Consider the following 19,408-nt stretch of genomic DNA (forward strand, 5'->3'; position numbering starts at 1 on the left):
AGCAGTCATTCATTCTTAAAAGACCTGTTTGCGACCAGGCTCATAAGTTGTTGATAGGCTATTCATGCTGTCTTTTAATGACTATTAGAGATCATGCGTTTGCAAAAGATCCTTTGCCCTTGATAGGTACGGTCATTTCTGCATTAGTCTGTACAGATGGTACCTAATTATACTGACCTGTGTTTTCGTCCCGTAAATATATGTGTTTGCGTTTGAGCATTCGATATTTGTGTCAATACCTGACTATGTCAGTTTTCTTATTAGATGTCCCGTAGAAAATCTTTAGCCTTATTATTCTTATACGGGACGGCAACTTTTCGCAATATAGTTCGGCTTTCATCGATGTACAAGTATTGTGCGCAAGTTGCAATCGTAATTTTAATTAGTCGCAAGTGAAGACCTTTATCGAAAGTCTTCAACAAGTCGACGAAGATTGCACCAACTTTGTGTAAGCAGAATGTACAGCGTGACACAGGTCACAATTAATTATGGTATCTCGCAGGGTCGTGTAAATCGGTGTGTGACTGCCAAAAAATAAGTTATCCTTTGTTTGGTATCTAATGACAGCGGTTCAACATAAACAAGAGCAGCGTGGTTCTTCATGTTCATTTTTTGTCCTTAGTGACAACTGTCAACAATCTTTTGCACTTCTCTCTGCTGCAAGTGAAATGAAAGGTCTCTAAGCGTACCCTGTGTCCTTGGCTTCGTTCATTCCTTTTCCTCTCAATTCCGTAGCAAGATAGAGCTTCAGGCTCTACTTTCCGGATACGCACTTATGTGAGTAGTAGCATGCGCCTCCGTTTTCGAAGCCATTACTGGATTGAGAAGCGTGGACGCAGTTACGTGCATTTCTTCAGCTTTGAAAGCAAGGGCCCTATAACGTAAAACTATTCTAAAATGTTTTTATTCCAAACTGCTCACGTCAAATTTGCGTAACCGCCGACGCAAGCATCTGGTGGTCACCCGCAGGGTTGTCTGAACAGACCAATCAAACGCTCTCCTCGTTCATTGGAGGTCACTTTTGTTGGCTTTAAAAACGAATAACATTTCCTACGCTGAGCGACTTGTCTTATCTAATTGGCTTCCAAGAGGCGAGGAGCGCTCAAGTGGAGAGGGATTCGATGGGGCTGAGCCACTGCACTGAAAACCGATGACCGGTTGAAGATAGTGGTGCCGGCGTCTGCGACTGGCCCGCTTTCCGTTGTTTAACTGGCGGTGGCTGGTAGAAAATCCCGGCGGCATGCAAGGGAAGCTTAAGAATGACGCTAAATGGATCCTCAGCGAACAAGAGTTGGCAGAGCGAGGTCGTAAACGTGCCGAAAGTGCTCTAAAACGTTACGCGGCCCCGCAAAAAGTGTTATTATACACTAATAAACACATGCTTTCCGGTAGGTGCGAGTAGTCAGCGCCTGGGCGATCAGCGGCAGCCATCTTTATTCCTTTCGGAACGGGGCAGCCTGTGGCTATTCAGAAGAAAACTCAGTTTTGTTCGACATATTATGGCATCTTTAGCGCGTACACGTCACTTTGACGCGGTGAGTTTTTGTGTTTTTGTGACGTCGCGTGACAGGTAGGTGAAGTGTTTGCAGCGCGAAAGCCTTTGACCAGTAGCCGAGGGCTAATGGCGAAAAGGCGTCGAATCAGAAATTACTATTTTGCCTTTGTTCGGTCACATCATGCATAATCAGTGTGCACACGTCATATCAGATGGGGAGCCATCGTGGTTTTCATGACCTCCCGTGACAGCCAGGCGAAGTGGGGGTGGTCCAAAAAAGTTTTCAACCAATCGCGTAAGGCTGATTGCAGAATTGGAATAGAAAAGTTTGGAATAGGTTTACGTTATAGCGCCCCAAAATTGTGTTCGCAAAAGGAGTGAGCTAGCCCTTCTGAGCAAGTTAAAGGTGGAACGGTTGTGTTGGCGATAGTCTTGCGCGTTGAACTTCACAATTGCTGGAAACATTGAAGTCCCCAAATCATGTTAACGTACATGGTGGGACTGACCGGCAATGAAGTGTTGCCTTTGATCTGCATGTTCACGGGATGCTTTTGTAACGTTTTGTAACGTGTAGTTTTACGTTGCTGATACATTGTATTTTATGACTAATAAGTTGGGTAAGTAGATTGTTTCAGATAAGCCGCCAACGTGGAGGGATCTTAATTGTACGACCTGGTAAAATTTTTTAAAGGGGCCACTGGCAAACGTGGGCGTGTTAACTGAGGATAAAATGTAACGAAACGTTTAAGAGATTCAGCAACCAGTGGTCGAAACCGTCGAAACTTTAGTGAGCATGGCAACTTCGTTAAAAAGAAGACTGCCTGTTGCATCACAGCGCTTGAAAGGTTTTACATTACACGCGAATGCATACTGCAGCGACGTATCATGCATTGATTTACAGCCTTTTAATCTACTGTGTCAGCTTATGGGGTCTCACATACAGCTGCCACATCGCAGCATTGTATCACGTTCAAAACAGCGCTGTTATGATTACGCAGCTCTCCTTATAGCACTCATATGTTGCTCCAACCTTCTCGGTGTTAAACCTCCTCTCACTAATGAAAATTACATTGTAGAACCATGGCATCGCTATATCCTGCCTACTTGAGAAGCCACACTTCATTTATGCCATAGGTAGAAGGCCATCACTCATCCTAACGCTACTAGATTTTCTTTACAGAATTATACGTTACTTCCTAATCACACCTCAAAACCGATGAGATTCACGTGGTACTTCAAAATCTCCGTCGAAACAAGGCCCCAAAGCAGATCATATCAGATTCGCACGTTTCGAAAACTCAGTGTTTCAGATCTACATCATCTAACAAACCTGCCCTATTGCAAAACCATGTATCGAGTGTCTAGGGCCATGCCGGATTATGGGCCAAGGGTCGCGCGCTCTATGCTGGGGCGCCGGACAGGCTCGGCATACTGGGAGGCACTTGTTACTGGTGCGAAAAGCAGCTCGAGAGCGTAAAATACACGGTGTCTAGCCACCATATATATATTTTTTTATTAGAGAAAGCAACAAAGAGCATTTTGGTGCTATCAAAACTATGGAAAAAAAATCTACAACAGGATTCGACCGCCTGACCTACATATCCCAAACCCGGTACTTCACCACTAATATTATGCCGCGCCCGCACACGGAAACGTGCGGTTAATTGACCATGTCAAGATCCAGGCACAGTTTTAGTTTATCGCCCCGCAACTAAAGCTTCCCCCTGTATCAAAACGAATAAGTTCTTGTCCGTATTCAGTACTATGCTTGGAAGTACCACAACACCGATTTTCGATTGGAATTAGTATTTCAACTTCGAAAAAAGCCCTAAATGAACCACCGACCCGGGACGCTGTATGGACTTACTGCCGATTTTGATAGCCATTCCTTGTTCTTCGTGCAACGGATATGCAAGGTTTTCTTAGTTCACTGATGCGTTTCAATGGACACGTCTGCCTAGTCACATATCTTCGTCAGAGAAGCGTAGGCAAGGCGGCGCCACCGGTCGGCGATCGGCTCCGCGACAGCCACAAGCGTCATGCGGCCCCCGCTTAGCTGCCTGCACGACGTTCGTTAATAAAACGGACGCAGCCTCACCCTTCCCCTTTTGCAATAGTACCCCTCCCTCTCCAGCGCAGCGTATTCGGTGCGTTTTAATGTGTAATAAACGTGTTTTCATTCATTCATTCACACATTATCGGCGCTCATCGCTTCTTGTGCTGACACTGTAGACACGAAAAAATGGTTTATTAAGAACAACGATGCGAAAGCTGAAATGTCGAGTGATTTATCCTTGTTAGACTTGTTGCTTCTTGAGCTTAGATGGGCCTACAGCATGTAGACGGACTCTGCGGATGCGCTAAGCCTAAGCTTCGGTGGAAGAAACCGATCTCGTCGCGGCTGCCTGGCGAATGCTACAATGTGTGTATTTTAGCCTCAGAACCATTTATGAATTATTTTTTAGTGTACGATATAGAAAGTCGAAGCCCACGAATCGCCTCAGCTTCGTTATCAGTGCGAATATTAATCAGTGGTAGGCTTCGAACTCAGAGTTTGTTCGAATGCGTCTGAACGACTTCTGGGTTTCGTGTCGATCCCACAACACTACGACAACTCGCAGTGATCGGTTACGTACAAACTACTAAAAAACAAGAAATCTGCTGTGTTTGCGTGGATTCGTGCAAGAATCTAGCTATCCCCCAGTTAAAAGGAAAAATGCAATAAACGAAACCGACCTACAATATCAAGTATAGGCATTCATAAACAGGGCAGCTCACGTACCTTTGTTCAAAACGGCGATACAAAATGTACTTTTATGATCTCAATATATAGCGTTATTTAAGACAAGACACTAGTATAAAGCGATGAAATCGCATGAAGCATTTAGTATTCCGCAGCGCCTATCCTCCTTGCGTACTGGAACTAGTGCGGCACAAATGCAACCAGCGCAGTTTCCAGTGCGAGCCAGCAAACTGCAGCGAGAACCAGCGCATGTAAAGCACAAACCAGCGCGCCCCAGCGTCATGGCAGTGAAACCAGCGTCTCGTCCAGTGGCCCAGCTCCTATCCAGCGTTCTCACTGCTGTGCCGGTGTCTCGTAGTGAGCGCCAGCTTCCCCAGTATAATCTAGCGTCAAAAAACGCGCTGGTTCCACACTGGAAGGCACTGGAAGACGCTGGCTTCTACAATAGGGTATTCAGTGATCATTGGCATCAGGACACGCTCTGACAGGCATGGCATCATGCTGACATTTCGCTAATACCCAAACTAAGCAAACCCATAGCCATAGAAAACTTACGGCCGATATCTCTTACTTCATGCATGGGAAAGTTAATGGAACACGTGATTTTGCGGCGTCAGCAATCTTTCCTCGAACTTTCTCCGACTCACAGTTTGGATTCCGGGCACATCTCTCCACGTAGGACGTGCTTCTACATCTTAAAGGGCCCCTGAAACGGTTCGAACAAATTTTGTAGACGCGTAGGGTACAGCTTAAGTAGAACATTCGCACCACAATTTAAGTGAAGCGTTACGTATTAATGGAGCTACAAGCGATTAGAAGCTACCCTCCTCCCTAGCCATGCTTTTCCTCCTCAACTCGTTCGCCGAGCGAGTGGGGCTAAGCTCCGCCTTCACTGGTTCAGCGTCACGATGCGACGTCACATCGTCCACTTCCGGTTGTTCTGGAGCCCGCCCCCGCCCGCGCGAGACCGCTCCGCTAGCCGCTTGGCCGTCGACCCCAAGCGAGAGCTATCGAAGCAACGTGCGTTGCGAGCATTCTGTCGTAGCGCCGAACGTGTCTTGTATTCCGGTAACCACAGGCAAGCTGGTCATTTCGGCAAATGACTGTAGGCATAAACTCAAGCTGATGAAGGAACTTTAGCGTAGACGTACGTGAGCGGCCTGATCGGTCAGCACGGTCCATACACTTGTTGTTGCAGCGTTTAACCAGCCAAACAAAGCGCTAATATTGCTCTAACCAAGTGTAAAACATTTTAAACATTTATAAAAACAACGTGTTCATGATTACACTCCTGCGAAAAATACACACCAGCAGCAAAGAAGAATACACTTCGTTGCTGCTACTGTGTATGGTTGAGCTCTGTGCCACCAGGTGGCTGCACCGTGCAGACCATTCGCATTTGCCCTTCTGCTCATCTCATGGCTCATCCCGTTACGGCAAAGTCAAGCGGCCAGACTCTGTCCCCTTGCGCTTGCGTTTTCCCTAATACCGGACTCGGGAAACGCTATTGCGTTAGTAATCTTCCGGTGTAAAGTGACGGCCACAAACGCGCAAATCCTGGCGCCGATTGGATAGCGGCAGTCCGATACGCAGCAGCCAGTTCGCTCGTACGCTGCCTTGCAGAGGGACACGATGTCGCAGCTTGACACATTGCCAGTCGCTACGTTTGCAGTCCACAAGGCAACAAAGTCGAATCATAGTGCTCGCGAAAAGACTGAGACCGACTCTGACCGCGGAGCTCTCTTCAAAATGGAGTACGTTGTAACACAAGCAGACGACGCATGCTGTGTGCCGGAAGTGCTTAAGTGTACTGAAAAATTATTCTTGTGCATTCTCTTTATGTTACTTTCTTTTCATAAGAACAAATTAACTAACATTCGAACCATTACGAAGATCATTTGTTTACCATAAACTTGGAAAAATTATCGATCACGCGCCCTTGTCAGCCGATCGGATAGCTCGCCCCACTGACGTCGTATGGGTGATTTCGGTCATATGGGTAGGGGCGGCTTAAATTCCGCCGAGCAGTGCGCTGCGATCGGCAGCGATGTGCATATTTAAAACCTAATAATAAATTACACGCTTTACGCGGAGCACATAGATGTGTCAATTAATGATCAGAAGGACCTACTCTAACGACTCAATACGTTTGCAGAAAATCGTCAAAAGCGTTTCAGGGTCCCTTTAAGGAAGAGGTTATCGGCGCCCCGTCCGTGCCCAGACGAGGGCCATTCTCGCCCTTTATCTAAAAGCAACATTTGATAACATGGCGCACGACTTGATTCTTCGAAATATTCCTGAATCACATTACGGTGGCCGCACGTTTACCTACATTCTTTCCTGTCTGCGCGACAGAACAGCCACCATTGGGATAGGGCCACATCGGCCGGACAGGATTCGCCTCGCAGGTCGCGGCACCCCACAGGGATCAGTTCTGTCCCCCACTGTATATAATATTGCCCTCGCAAGACTGCCTGAGCAGCTCGACCAGATCCCCGACGTTGCACATGCGATTCACGCAGAAGACATCTGGACGCGGCGAGCATTTGGATGCGGCTGTGATGTCGGCTGGCGCCGGCATCGTCACCGCTTAAGTACGACAGAGCAGCCTGTCCTGTGATTCACAAAAGTCTGAGCTTCTTCTCATACGCGCGCGTAGCATCACCCCTCAACCCCAAATCACGGTGCACGTGGATGGCAGTCCTGTGCCCGAGGTGATTCGTGCTCGCATTCTTGACTACACGTTCAAGCGAACGGGACGGCGAACTACACTGTCTCTCTGTCGTCCCGACAGACCGAACAGACTTAGCCATGTTTCGGCTGGTCTCCAACAGGTGCTCGGGCCTACGAGAACGGGACTTACTGCGCCTGGTGGAGGCCTGCGTGATCGGTTGCATTACTTGCCAGCTTCTCTTCCACAGACTTACGTCGCAGCAGGTGGACGCGGTGCTATGAAAGTCGACTAAGCTTGCCCACGGCCTCCCACACAGCCACGAAACGTCTGCTAGCCCTAGGGACGCATAACACTCTCGTCTAGTTGTTGGAAGCTCAGTGGGCCAGTCAGCATTTTTTGCTCACGCCCACTGGGCGGCACCTGCTCTCGAGATATCCGGTTCCCCGTAATGACCATCAAGACATCGCCATCACTGTTCCGACTTGGGTCCGTACAGCCTTACAGGTGCTCCCACTACCACGAAACATGCATCCTGAACACGATGCGGGACGACGACACGCCCGTGTACGATACCTGGTGCGCATACTCGGTGATTTCCCTGAGACAAATACCCTCTACACGGATGCCGCTCGGTGCCGCAACGGGTATTCCGCGTTTGTGTTAAATGATGCTAAAACATTTTTTTAATGCGAGGGTAAATGCCTTAGCGCATACAGGGGTATGGGATGCGAGCGAATAAGGATGGTTAAATTAATGAAAAAACATTTCTTACGGCCGCCTCCTTGTGGGGCTCTATACCTAGACACGGAGAACTTGGAGTAGAGATCGTTGTGCGACACGCTCTCCACATTCCTGGGGAGGTGCATATCCTAACCAATTCCCAGCAAGCATGCCGCGTCTTTTTGACGGGACGCGGCTTCTTCAAGGCGGATCCCCGATCCTACACCAGTCACCAAACACAGACACATTTGTCCCTCGACGCATGCATTTGCTCTGTACTCCTGGCCATGCCTCACTGTCGTGTAATTCGCTCGAGAAATTACCCTCCGAGCTGCCCGGCCTGGCAATAATGGTCAGGTGGGCCCTCCACTCACATACATGTTAGGATACTACACACGAGTTAAACACACCATGGGCCCGCCGCTGCTGTCGTCCTCTCGAGAGGAAGAGGTGGCAGTCCACCAACTCCAAACAAGCACATTTCCCAACCTCCTCTCCCTACATAAATTGTACCCTGGCTGCTATGCAAACTCTTGACCGGGCTGTGACAGCTTCCCCACCGCGTTCAGTGTCATGGTGGAGTGCACCGCAAAAGTATTCCCTGTCATCTGTCAGCTTTCCTGCACGCCTTCCGCACCAAAGAGCGGTGGGGGGGCGAGGCCCTCAACGATGGGCCTCCCGAGGTCGGCCGGGCTCGACGGGCCTGAGCTGGGATCGTTTTAGGGACCCCGGACGAGGTGTCCATCACGCACTCTCGCCACGCTTTTGATAAAGATGTTTACTCTCTCTATGGCACACGAACTGTTTTGATGGTGTGAAAATTTGGAATGTCTTTGGGATGTAACGGCTGTGCCAACGTTATTATCGTTTTCGCATTTGCGTATAACCTTACATTGCAAATTTGTCGACTAAATGCTTACTTTAGTGATTCTTTTCTTTCTCTATCCCATTGCTTAGTCATCATATGCCAGTTCACTATGTCGATTTGTGTTGCTTCAACATTATACATCCTGTGCAGTAGTTCTGTATTGTTCCTTCTATTTGCAAATGTTTGCCTCTTTAATAATGTATTTTTATAGCTGATAACAAGAGGTCTCATACCAGTTTTAATCTATCGCGCCTCTTCATGGATAAGGCCACAATTTACGTACGAATATACCAAAATAACTGAAACTGAACTAAGTAATTATCAAGAGAACAGACTAGTGGGCTGGTTGGTACTCCATAACTTAAGACAAAGCGCAAAAAAAGGAAACAAGGGGCCAACAGAAGGGAGCGCTGTGTCTTCGTTCCCTTATGTCATCCTCGTTTATATATATATATATATATATATATATATATATATATATATATATATATATATATATATATATATATATATATATATATATATATATATTGTAACAGATACGAAAGGCACGGACAAGGGAAAAGAAGGAAAAACGAAGAGGACGAAGCGTTGGAGAGGCCGAGCGTCATAAGTAGCGCCTCTGTCGTAGAGACGTGGCTGCTGTCGGGGCGCGAGCTCATAAACCTCGGTGCCCCTCGCCGCAGGATACGGGCCGATGGATGCCACGTTTGACTCGAAATCTGGTGGTAGGCGGAAGCTGTGAGTGCCTGAATGTGTCGCTTGTGCGTGCAGGCTGAGCTCTTCCCGAACTATTTGTCTGATCGTTGATGCAAGATCGAGGGGCTAGTTGCTGTCCACGCTTGCAACTGTTATCACATTGGCTAGCCTGCCAAACTTCGGCGTGATGCGCCTCGTTTTCTGCTGCTCGAAAGTACGACAATGCCGAATGATGTCAGTGACGGAAGCCAGGTTGTCCTTTGCGATGAGGAAATTATAGACGTCTTCGGCAATTCCTTTCAGGATGTGCCCGACTTTATCTTCCTGAGACATTCCAGAGTCCACCATCCTACACAGTTTTATTACTGCCTCCATGTAGGTCGTGCAGATTTCGCCTGGTACTTGCGCAGGTTGCAGTAGCGTCTGTTCCGCCCTTTTCTTTTTCGTCGCGGAGTCGCCGAATCTCTCTTTGATTTCGGAAACAAATCTTCCCCATGTTGTGAACGTTTCCTCGTTATTGTCGAACCACAGCAACGCAGTATCCGTTAGGAAGAACACGACGTTCGAAAGCTGAGAAGCGCTGTTCCACTTGTTGGCGGCACTCACCCGGTGATAATGGATGAGCCATTCCTCGACGTCTTCGTCCGATCTTCCGGCGAAGGGACGCGCATCTCTCAGTTGCAGAACGGAACTTGTCGGCGCAGCTGTTGGAATGGGCCGTTGTTCGTCTGTGTCGTGGGACATATTCAGTTCCGGTAGATACGGTGGGAGTCCAGCAATGCGACGGCTCCGTCGAAGAATTTCTGGTTCAGCCTCCGTCTTCGGGTGTCGATTACCCCGCACCTTCCACCACAACTGTTACGAAGAGTTGCGAAGAAATGGTTTTATTTACAGGCGATGGATGGTGATCGTAGCGTGATAGTAGCGCAGCTCGGCCTCTCCAACGCTTCGTCCTCTTCGTCTTTGCTTCTTTTCCCTTGTCCGTGCCTTTCGTATCTGTTACAATATATATATATATATATATATATATATATATATATATATATATATATATATATATATATATATATATTTATTTTTGTGCGCTTTGCCTCAAGTCAAATAATTATCCTGCACTTCATTGGTGTGCCATTCTGTTGATAAGTGATATTGTAGTTATTCTTTGTTTTACACTAGCATATTTTAGCGGTTTTTGCTTTTAGCTTTCGCTTTCTGACCCCCTGACACGACAGCTGTATCGTGCGATTTTTTTTTAGATATTTATCCTTGTCTACTACTCGCGATCGATTTTTGACATACACCCGCTAGAGTATGCCGGATTTTTGAGCCAGCTGTTCTCGTTAACTACAGAAGAAACTGAAATAATCTGAAAAAAAAATGAAAACATGCAGACCGGAAGAGCCTGAGCGCTCTCTGACCTAATCAGCATGTAAATAGCGTATATAAAGCTTTAAATTCGTGCTATTCATTGTGGCTCTGTCCTTCTTACTTGCACTTTCTTGATGAACGCAAACCATCACCGACCGTTCACGGACGTGCATACTTACCTTCGTCACAACAGATGTCCAGTGTACTGTGCTACGCAGTGTGGAGGAGGCCTTCTTTTACACTACCAGCCGACCTATCAGCGGTAATGACGCCACAGGCGAATCACGTCGGGAAGCTATTTTTCATCTCCTCGAATTGAGTTAGTTTACGCACGTTGAAGGAATTCCCTTTAGAGGTTGATGCATCTAGACTAACCCGAAAACGAGAATACGAGACCTGGAAGCGCGGCTGCTTTCGACGCATTCGTGGCTGCGAATCGCCTAATCTGGCTTTTCACGGCCACGAGGAAAGGTCGGCGCCCTTCGACGCCATAAGACGAATGCGCGATTGTCTTGTGGCCCGCAATACAGCACTGGAGCGTAGGAGAACGATGCGAGATGAAAACAAGGCGGACGGTGCATATGCGTGAGAACCTTCGATACGATTGACGATTGACTGAACGCGCAAAATGAGGAGCGGCTGAGTCGCGGCACCGTGCACGGAGATTGTCGCCCCGAGTGGGCGAGAGTGCTCAAAGGGAAGCGAAGAATCGGCAAGTTTCCCCCCCCCCCCCCCACCGAGCGATGATAGCCGGAGGCGACTTCCTCGAGAGATTTGGAGACGGCGCAAGGCAAGCATGGGAAGAAGAGGAGGGTCCTTCGTAACCCAACACGGCCGCTGGACGCCATCGGGACGGCCCGGCGGTAATCTGCAGCAGCACTGGCCGCTCCTCTTTCCACCGAAAGTCACACGAGGCGTGCCAAGGAAAGAAGGCGGTGTGTGAGGCCGGCGGCGACAGGCCTAGCGACGCTCCTTTCTCGAGCTGGATGACTCGCAGGCTCCCGGCGGCCTCTTCCACCGCGCTAGCACCATGAAGACTACGAGCGAGCGCCTGCCTCCGTCCACGAGCCTGTTGGCCGCCGACCAGTGCCGTCTTCGGCTTGTTCGCGGCGGTCGTCGCCTGGCCGCATATCTGCTTCGGCGGTGTCATCTCGTCACGGCCCTCACCGTATGCGTCCTGGTGATGGCGCCCGCTGTCGAGGGGTCCTGTCCATCGCGGGAGTTCATCTACCCATGCACCTGCACCGAGACCTTCATAGGGAACTACGTCATGTGCACCGCTGTGCGCGAAGAACAGCTGAGGCTGCCGTTCCAGTACCTTAGAGATTATAACCTGAGTCGGTTGTTCCTTAGTAACGTTACGTCGAGCCTGAATCCGGACGTGTTCACCGGACTCAAGGTCGGCACCTTTAAGGTGGCCGATTCTAGATTTAAGATGGAGGACACGCGTCAAATGGGAGGTTGGCCTTCGGTTTCGACAGAACGCTGGACGAGGATCCAGAACCTGGAGTTTATGCGCTGTTACGTGGACGCCGGTGCCAACTTCTTCGGTGCGCTGGACCAGCTGGAAACGTTATCGCTGTTGAACAGCACGGTGACCCGCTTCGGCCGCGAGTGGATTGGAGCGCTTGTGAATCTGACCCATTTGATGGTCGATGCTGTGAGTTTCCACAAACTCGATGACGACGCGCTCGCGGACTTGCCGAACCTGAGCACGCTGGTGTGGTCCGGCAACGGCGCCATCGTCCTGAAGCGCCAGTTCTTTCCCCTCCGAGCACGATGCCTGAAGAGCATCGATCTCAGGTGAGCAGGCCTCGCGCGCTGCGTGCGGCGGAGAAAAAGAAAATGATTCCGAACCCAAACCTGCGAAATATTCCCAACTCACCAAAACTTTCTATTTCGGCCTGAACAAGCCGCAGCAGTGGATTTGAAGCATATTCATAACGAGAGTTTACTGAAACAGTACATAATTTATCGAAATTGCATTTATTTGTTGTTCCAAAGAAAAAAAAGAAGAACTTTACGAAAGGAGAGCATAACTTGATTGCGAGAATGGCCTCGAGGTCACCCTGTGGCCGTAACGTATCTTCTCTCTGTGTAATTACTTTCTTGTTATTTAGTTGCAAGAATATGAGCTCGTAGCTTGCAGGCCTCGTGATACGTTCGTTACAGATAAGTAAGCAGCGGGCAAAAGTCTCCAGCGGATGCTGAACGCGCCAGCGCACTCTAAGAGCGAGACGACAAGACGGATTTTCTCACAAAATACTTTTGCCGAACAGTATTTAGTGGCACCGGAAGCACAGCGCTTAAAGAGACAATGCGCGAAGGAGATGGCGCGTTGGACAAGCGGGGACAATATCGTCATTGGGTGGCCGTTGCGAAAACTGTCTGGCTGTCAAAGTGACAAAGCGGGAAATGTACGTACACAACTCAGGGAACGCGGGATCTTGCTTCGAAGATTTCTTCCGATGATGACATTGCTCAGATTCTGTAGAAAGACCTGCAGGTCGGTGGCCTCATGTCGCAAATGCTTACTATATGTACCGGTGACAACAGGTTACATAAAGCTGGCACCAGTTGTGGGAATGCGCAAAAGGTTTCTCGAACGCCATATCGTGACAGGTGGTCGATGGGTGGGAAAGCGCTGTGTAACACTGCATTTCACTGAAAAAAACTGTCTATCTCAAGAGGTCAAGAATATTGTCGGGTGGGGAAGGGGGAGGAGTGCGCATATAAAGGCTAAAAGAGCGTAGCACCAGAAGACGGAAAGAAAGACCTGTCGTTTATTGTTTCGTTGTTAATTGTGACTTCACGGCCTTGCTAAGCACGTGGAGCAGCTCATATGCCGCCGAGTGAGCACAGACACTCTCAAAGTTGTCTACAGCCTACGTTCTTTCGAAGCGTCGAGCTGTGTCCTGTTTACCTGAAAGTACCTGAAAAAATGAAGATTGAAAGAGTTTTCGTTCTCGTTAAGCATATTTCATTATTGGCATAAACTTCGCCTTCAGCAATCAGCAATCGTTGCCATAGTTTCTCCTCATTGGCCACAAGTAAGCTGCCAGATACGACTGGAGAGTGCTTATTGTCAATTGACATGAAAAGATACCAGAAGTGTAGGTTACAGTCCAGGTGCTCAAGCATGGTGCGCCCCAAAATGTTTACAAGAGGCGCAGACTTCCGAGCATTCCGTTGCTTGGCCGAAGGCCAATCAACCTGGGGTTTTATCTTGGAGATAAAGTGGAAGGGCCTGCGGACATGACGAACTTCCTAATTACCAACAAGAGGGCGTATAAAATGCGAAAAAGGCGGAACGCATTGTGGGGCACCAGTGTTGGTGCGTAGTTCTTCCGCTTTCGTCACGGATATTTCATTCGAGAAAGTGTGATAACGCTCAAGCGAAGCGGCTGATGCCGGGTGCTGTTCCTGCCCGGTTCTGACGCAGTGCGCCAAGCGATAACAGTTTTGCGCTGGCAGATTTCGGGGCGTCGGCGCCTCGCGCGGAGGGCTCTACCGCACGTATCGCGATGCCGTCATTTACTCTATGCGTCGTGGATGAACCATGGGTACCTACGCGAGGCGCCTTAGGATACGTATGGATGCCTGAGATAGCACTATCCTTAGGGGAAACAATGCGATTCACGCGTGCTTAGACGTTCCTGTACTATGTACCAGACGCGCACTGACACTTTATGTTGAATGGTGATCGAGCTTTTAAAGCAAAGCTTTCTTTGCCAACCTGCCCGCGGTTAGTTTTCGGTTTGAACATGCACGCGAGGCACGGTCCAGGAGCGACAACGTAGTGCCAGAGGGCGCATCTTCTGTGTAATCAACCAATAACTCACCTCTTAAAACGTGCGCATATTATGTCATACGTATCTCTAAAGCAAACGGACCTCATAATGGCTTAACGAATGATATGGAACGGCTTCTTCGATTTCTACAATTTACTCGTTTTTGGGATAGCCCTTTCTTGAGCCATTGGGCCCATGTAATTTGGTATCTGTCGCTGCAAGTACGTGCCTATTCTGGGCCAGTGCGGTGAAGGAAGGGGCATAGGAGCTTTGAATGCATGTGTTTCGTGGCTCTCCGTGAAACACAGCAGCTGTCATTTTTGACGCGCCGTGTACGTCGTCTTCGTCGTGGATGCGCTGCTGCATCGACGCCTCGCCCTGCAGCCCACCTGCCTGACTTGGTGCTTGCATGTCGGCATCGCTGTTAGATGGTGTGGCACATGAGCAATAACAATGTGCGATATTACACGTTGCATGTAGGATAAAAATAGCCAAACTTTATGCGTCGCATTTTATTGTAGGCTGACTTGCACATAACGAATTACACGCAATTAATTACTTGTAATGGATTGCGCTTTTGAAGTTTTGTTATTTGACAATTACTTAGTCTACTCGGTGCCGCTCACTGTATTTCAGTAACCAATCACATGTAACCAGTTACTTTAGTGACGAGACGAACCGTAACAGGCGGTGCAGCTTAGAGAACCTGATTTTGGTGAAAACCACGGCAGAACGCCCGAGATGGTGCCACGCCGCAGCAGTCTTGCGAATGCGCATGTTCTGGCGGGCCTCAGTATTGGTTTACGTTTCCTCATCTTAACGCTCTACCAGATGTATGCTGACGAAATAAACCGGTGCCGGAATGTCTCGATAGCGACGGCCATTTGGGACGTAAATACGAGGTATTCAAATTCGGACAATGTTTTATGCCTTTCATTGACGACTGTCTTCTCCGAGATGCCGCAACAAAGAAGCGCTGCGCTCCATGGATACTGCGTAATCGCACTCTTATGCGCCAATCCCGTATATGCGCTAAAACCCAAGCGCGCACTTCGAGCGAACATGTCCACACTCTTCCTCCTAGAGCGAGTTTTAGTGTCGCTGCTTATGTACTCGCAACAAAAAAGAAGGAACGATGACGGACAAACATTTTCAAAGTCAATTGTTAGTGCAGATCAGTAAAATATGACGGGCCGCAGAGGACGCACTGAAGGTACCAGACTAGGCCGTCCTGTTTATCTGTGCAACGCTAACGTTCGAAGGAAAGTAACTTAAAAGTAATCGATTAAGTTTGCAACAATTTAATTACTTTCGTAGGACAATAAATGGGTGCTGTAATCTATTACATATTTAAAAGTATTGTTGTAATTGTAACCACTTACTTTTCTTTCTTGTCATGTGTACGAGTCTAATCGTAGGCATCTATTACCCGCTTCACAAAAGCTTCACTTGAAATAATTTCTAAATATGCGGTGGATATGCCTATTTTTGACGTTCCTGCTGCGCACTTTCGTTTGAAATAATCCTTGGTGTGTTTTTTCCTTAAAGTATACGTCCTCTCTGGAATATTCTTCCTCTACCGGAAGGGAAGTCGGGTGTCATGAAGTGTAGTGTGTCTATGTGGTGGTACGGTGATGCAGGAGTTTCGAATTTCAAGTGTATTTCAGTTGATCAAAACATTATTACATGTATAGAATATGCAGGAGGAGTCTGTGAAGAGTCTTGCTGTCCCATGCCACCAACTTCTCGATAGACAGGTGTCCTTCTAAGCGCCTGGAACTCTCGCCCTAAGCAAGCAGCAGGCCGGGAGTACGCTTGTACCTATTTTGCCAGTATAGATACTCGGCGGCATTGCTCGTCTACCTCCCACAGCAGCGGCGCATCCGCGGCTATTTCACTAAAGCTGGGTTGCAAGACACGGTCTGTCGTCTCGCTTCTTTTCTGTTCCCCTGATCGTAACAGGCTCATCTCCTTCGCTCAACATATCGGAAGGACCTCGAATCCGGAATCAGGATCCTTGATTTGACTTGAGGGAGGGATGGCCATGTCACCACGTGTCTGTCAGGAATTTTCACCCAATCTAGCTTTGGGGTCAATTCTCCGCCTGCATATGTAGTGTCCAAATCCAGCACCCAGCGATCACTTCCACGAAGTCACAGAGACAGATCTCGAAGGTCCTGCTTTTGCATGCTGTATTCGCCGGAAGCACTTGCGGAGCGGGAAACTTTTCATAGCTGCCATGTGTTGAACATCGCCTACAGTTGCCAGGGGCCTCCGTCGTTGATGTGTGCAAGGAGCGTATTTCTCAATAGGTGTTGTGCAGTTTGTAGTATCGCTCACAAGTTGCCAACAAACCGTCAATTTCTCCAAAGAAAAATACCGCAGATCCAACTTGTTGAAATCTATATAAGTGAAGTACGCAATGAACAGACGCACGCACGCACACTATCGCGGGCGCACACAAATTATGCCGAGCACTTTGTTAAGCAGAGTTGCTGACTACTACACTCGGTTTCATACATGTGGTGCAACGCTATTGAGTCTAGAGATACATTTGCAGTGGCTGCATTCGCACTTCGAAATAGTTGGGTGTATTTTCACCAAATTTTCTGAAAATTATCTTTGTATAAGCTCCGTTCTGAATGAAAAAAAAAAAAGAATTTTCCTTTAGAAAAGACCAACGCGTGTCGCACCGGTCGCACCAGCCTCACGTGCACGCTCGCGCGAGCAAACCCCGCTGGCGCCTGCAGCGAAGCGTGAGCGGAAGGAGCCGAGGGATGAACTGCGCCGACCGTACTTCTTGCGCAGCTTGCACAGTGTTGCATCTGACGTATGAAACGGAGTGTAGCGAGTACGACGGGTGCCTTGAACGCGCCATGGTTTCTGAGGCAGTACGAGCATACATACGTAGCGCAGTTCCATTCCACTACATCCCCAAGAAGCAATTACTTCCTCATCACCGTGCAGGCTAGGATGAGCGAAGGCGAGCTTTCTGGTCCTTTACTTCCCCCGCACGACTGCCACCGCCGCGGCCGCGGATGTACGGATGGATGGGTGGGTGCTATGAGAGTCCTCTTTGGAACGAGCCGTTAGGCTGCACCACAAAGCTCTTGTTATTCTTTGGCTAATTTCTGCTGATGTTAAAAAAAAAAGCACGAAGCCTTCCCACCACCAACCTTTCTGAACCCTTACTGGGAATTTTGCTTTTGTACGCCTCCATTGTTTGTCGTCTCTCTACTTTTCTTCCACCAAACTTCGAATCAATCCATTGCGGACATGATTACTATCCCCCTGCTCTCGCTGAACCCGAGGCCTTCAGGAGGCCTGAGTGGCCTAAATCGACCGCTGGGCAGACGTCTTCCCATTCTAATGAAACTTGCTCCGTCTTTTCCCCAGCTTTACCGCAGCAATCACATGCTTCTTCTTCTTTTTTATATCTCGCTTTATAAGTGCGTGTTCTAAGGCATCCTGATCTCGCTTCGAAAAGAGCTTGGCTTTAGGTTGTAATAAATTCCGGTTATCATAAATTGTTTCTTTTCTGATTTCGTTTGTTTCCTCTTAAGTCGTCGCTCATTGCAGGTTTCTTTTCCACTGCCGCCACCCATGAGATTATCTCAGCCTCTCTTACTTTGCGTTTGACGTTCTATTTTGTCGTGTTTCTGACCATAATGGTCGCATACTTGTTGGCAAGCTTCCTAGTTATTTTCCTTCACTGTGAATCAATGTTCTCAAATATCTGAATACTCTCCCAGCCCGTTTACTTTCTTCCATATTAATCATTGGTTCTTCAATATCAATTTTACTTTGAGCTTCCCTTACTTCAAAACTTGTCCGGCCCATTACACCCTGGACAGTTTCTCTTGAAGACTTCCCGTCAGTGCCCACTGCGAGGCATCCCAATGAACTTTGGTTATGATCGAGTCCTGATTCTGCCCCTGACTTCACGCAAACAACCGCATTTCCAAATGTAAGTCCTCGAACCATTACACATTTCCACATATCACAGAGCACCGCATACGTATTGTATCCTCATAGCGGTCTGTGTTTTAATATGTACGCATTTCTCTTACCTTTTACTGATATTGTTTTTTCATGTGTTTCCATATACCTATTCGCTTCGTTTATCCGTATACCATGGTATTTCTATTTTTTCATCCAAGGTATTTCCTGGCCTTGTATTGACACTGTCTGATCACTGTTTTCATTGAATACCATAACACCTAATTTTTTAAAGCTAAATTTCAGCCCCAATTTATCGCTTTCCTGCCTACAGAGATTCGCCAGACGTTGCATATCACTTTGCTTGTTAGCTAGCAACACAATGTCATCCGCATAAAACAAACCTAGAAGCTGCTGCTCTACTACTGTACCCGCCAGTTCGTACGAGAGATTAAACCCGATATCACTTTGCTCTAGCGCCCTCTCCATCCTCACCATGTACATCATAAACAGCAGTGGGGATAAAGGGCACCGCTGCCTCAGTCCCTTGTTAATGTCAGCTTTATTCGCGCTCCTCATCCCTTCCCATTCAACGCAAACGGTATTTTCTGGGTAACGCTCCCTCAAAAGGTGCGCAGACAATCATCGCCTCTGCATTCCCCTTACAGAATATCCCACAAAATGTTTCAGTCTACGTCGTCATACGCTCCTGTAATATCTAAAAGGGCCACATACAACGGTTTTCTTTCTACTCTTGATATTTAAATACACTGAGTATGAACAAATAAGTTGTCATCCCGACCTCTACCGGTTCTGAACCCATCCTTAAGTTCTCGGAATGTGCCTTTATGCTCTCCCATGCTTGCACCTATAATTTAATCACCTGCATTGCTAACCTGTATATTACCGATATAATGGTCAACGGTCTATACGAGTGAATTCTACCTTTCTCTCCCTTATCTTTATCAATTGAATTCATTCTACTTTGTCGCCAACAGTCTAGTATTCGACTATCTTGTAAAGTTTTTTTTTCTGCTGCTTTCAACGGAGCTTCCTTACTTTTAGGCCCTAGTTGATTAATCAGCCCAACGAGAACCCCGTCTAGCCCTGT

General features: G+C 48.0%; 1 protein-coding gene across 1 annotated transcript in view; it reads left to right on the forward strand.

Annotated features, from left to right (window-relative positions):
* The first annotated feature begins 11,491 nt into the window (after positions 1–11,491).
* LOC142567741 (osteomodulin-like) overlaps positions 11,492–19,408 on the forward strand; it is a 297,596-nt gene continuing 289,679 nt past the window's right edge. Inside the window, exon 1 of the mRNA XM_075677919.1 lies at positions 11,492–12,370. Coding sequence (XP_075534034.1) covers positions 11,598–12,370 — 773 coding nt within the window. The 5' untranslated portion in view covers positions 11,492–11,597. The remainder of the gene's footprint in view (positions 12,371–19,408) is intronic.

This window comes from Dermacentor variabilis, unplaced genomic scaffold (genome assembly GCF_050947875.1).
Source record: "Dermacentor variabilis isolate Ectoservices unplaced genomic scaffold, ASM5094787v1 scaffold_14, whole genome shotgun sequence".
In the NCBI taxonomy this organism is placed as follows: domain Eukaryota; kingdom Metazoa; phylum Arthropoda; class Arachnida; order Ixodida; family Ixodidae; genus Dermacentor; species Dermacentor variabilis.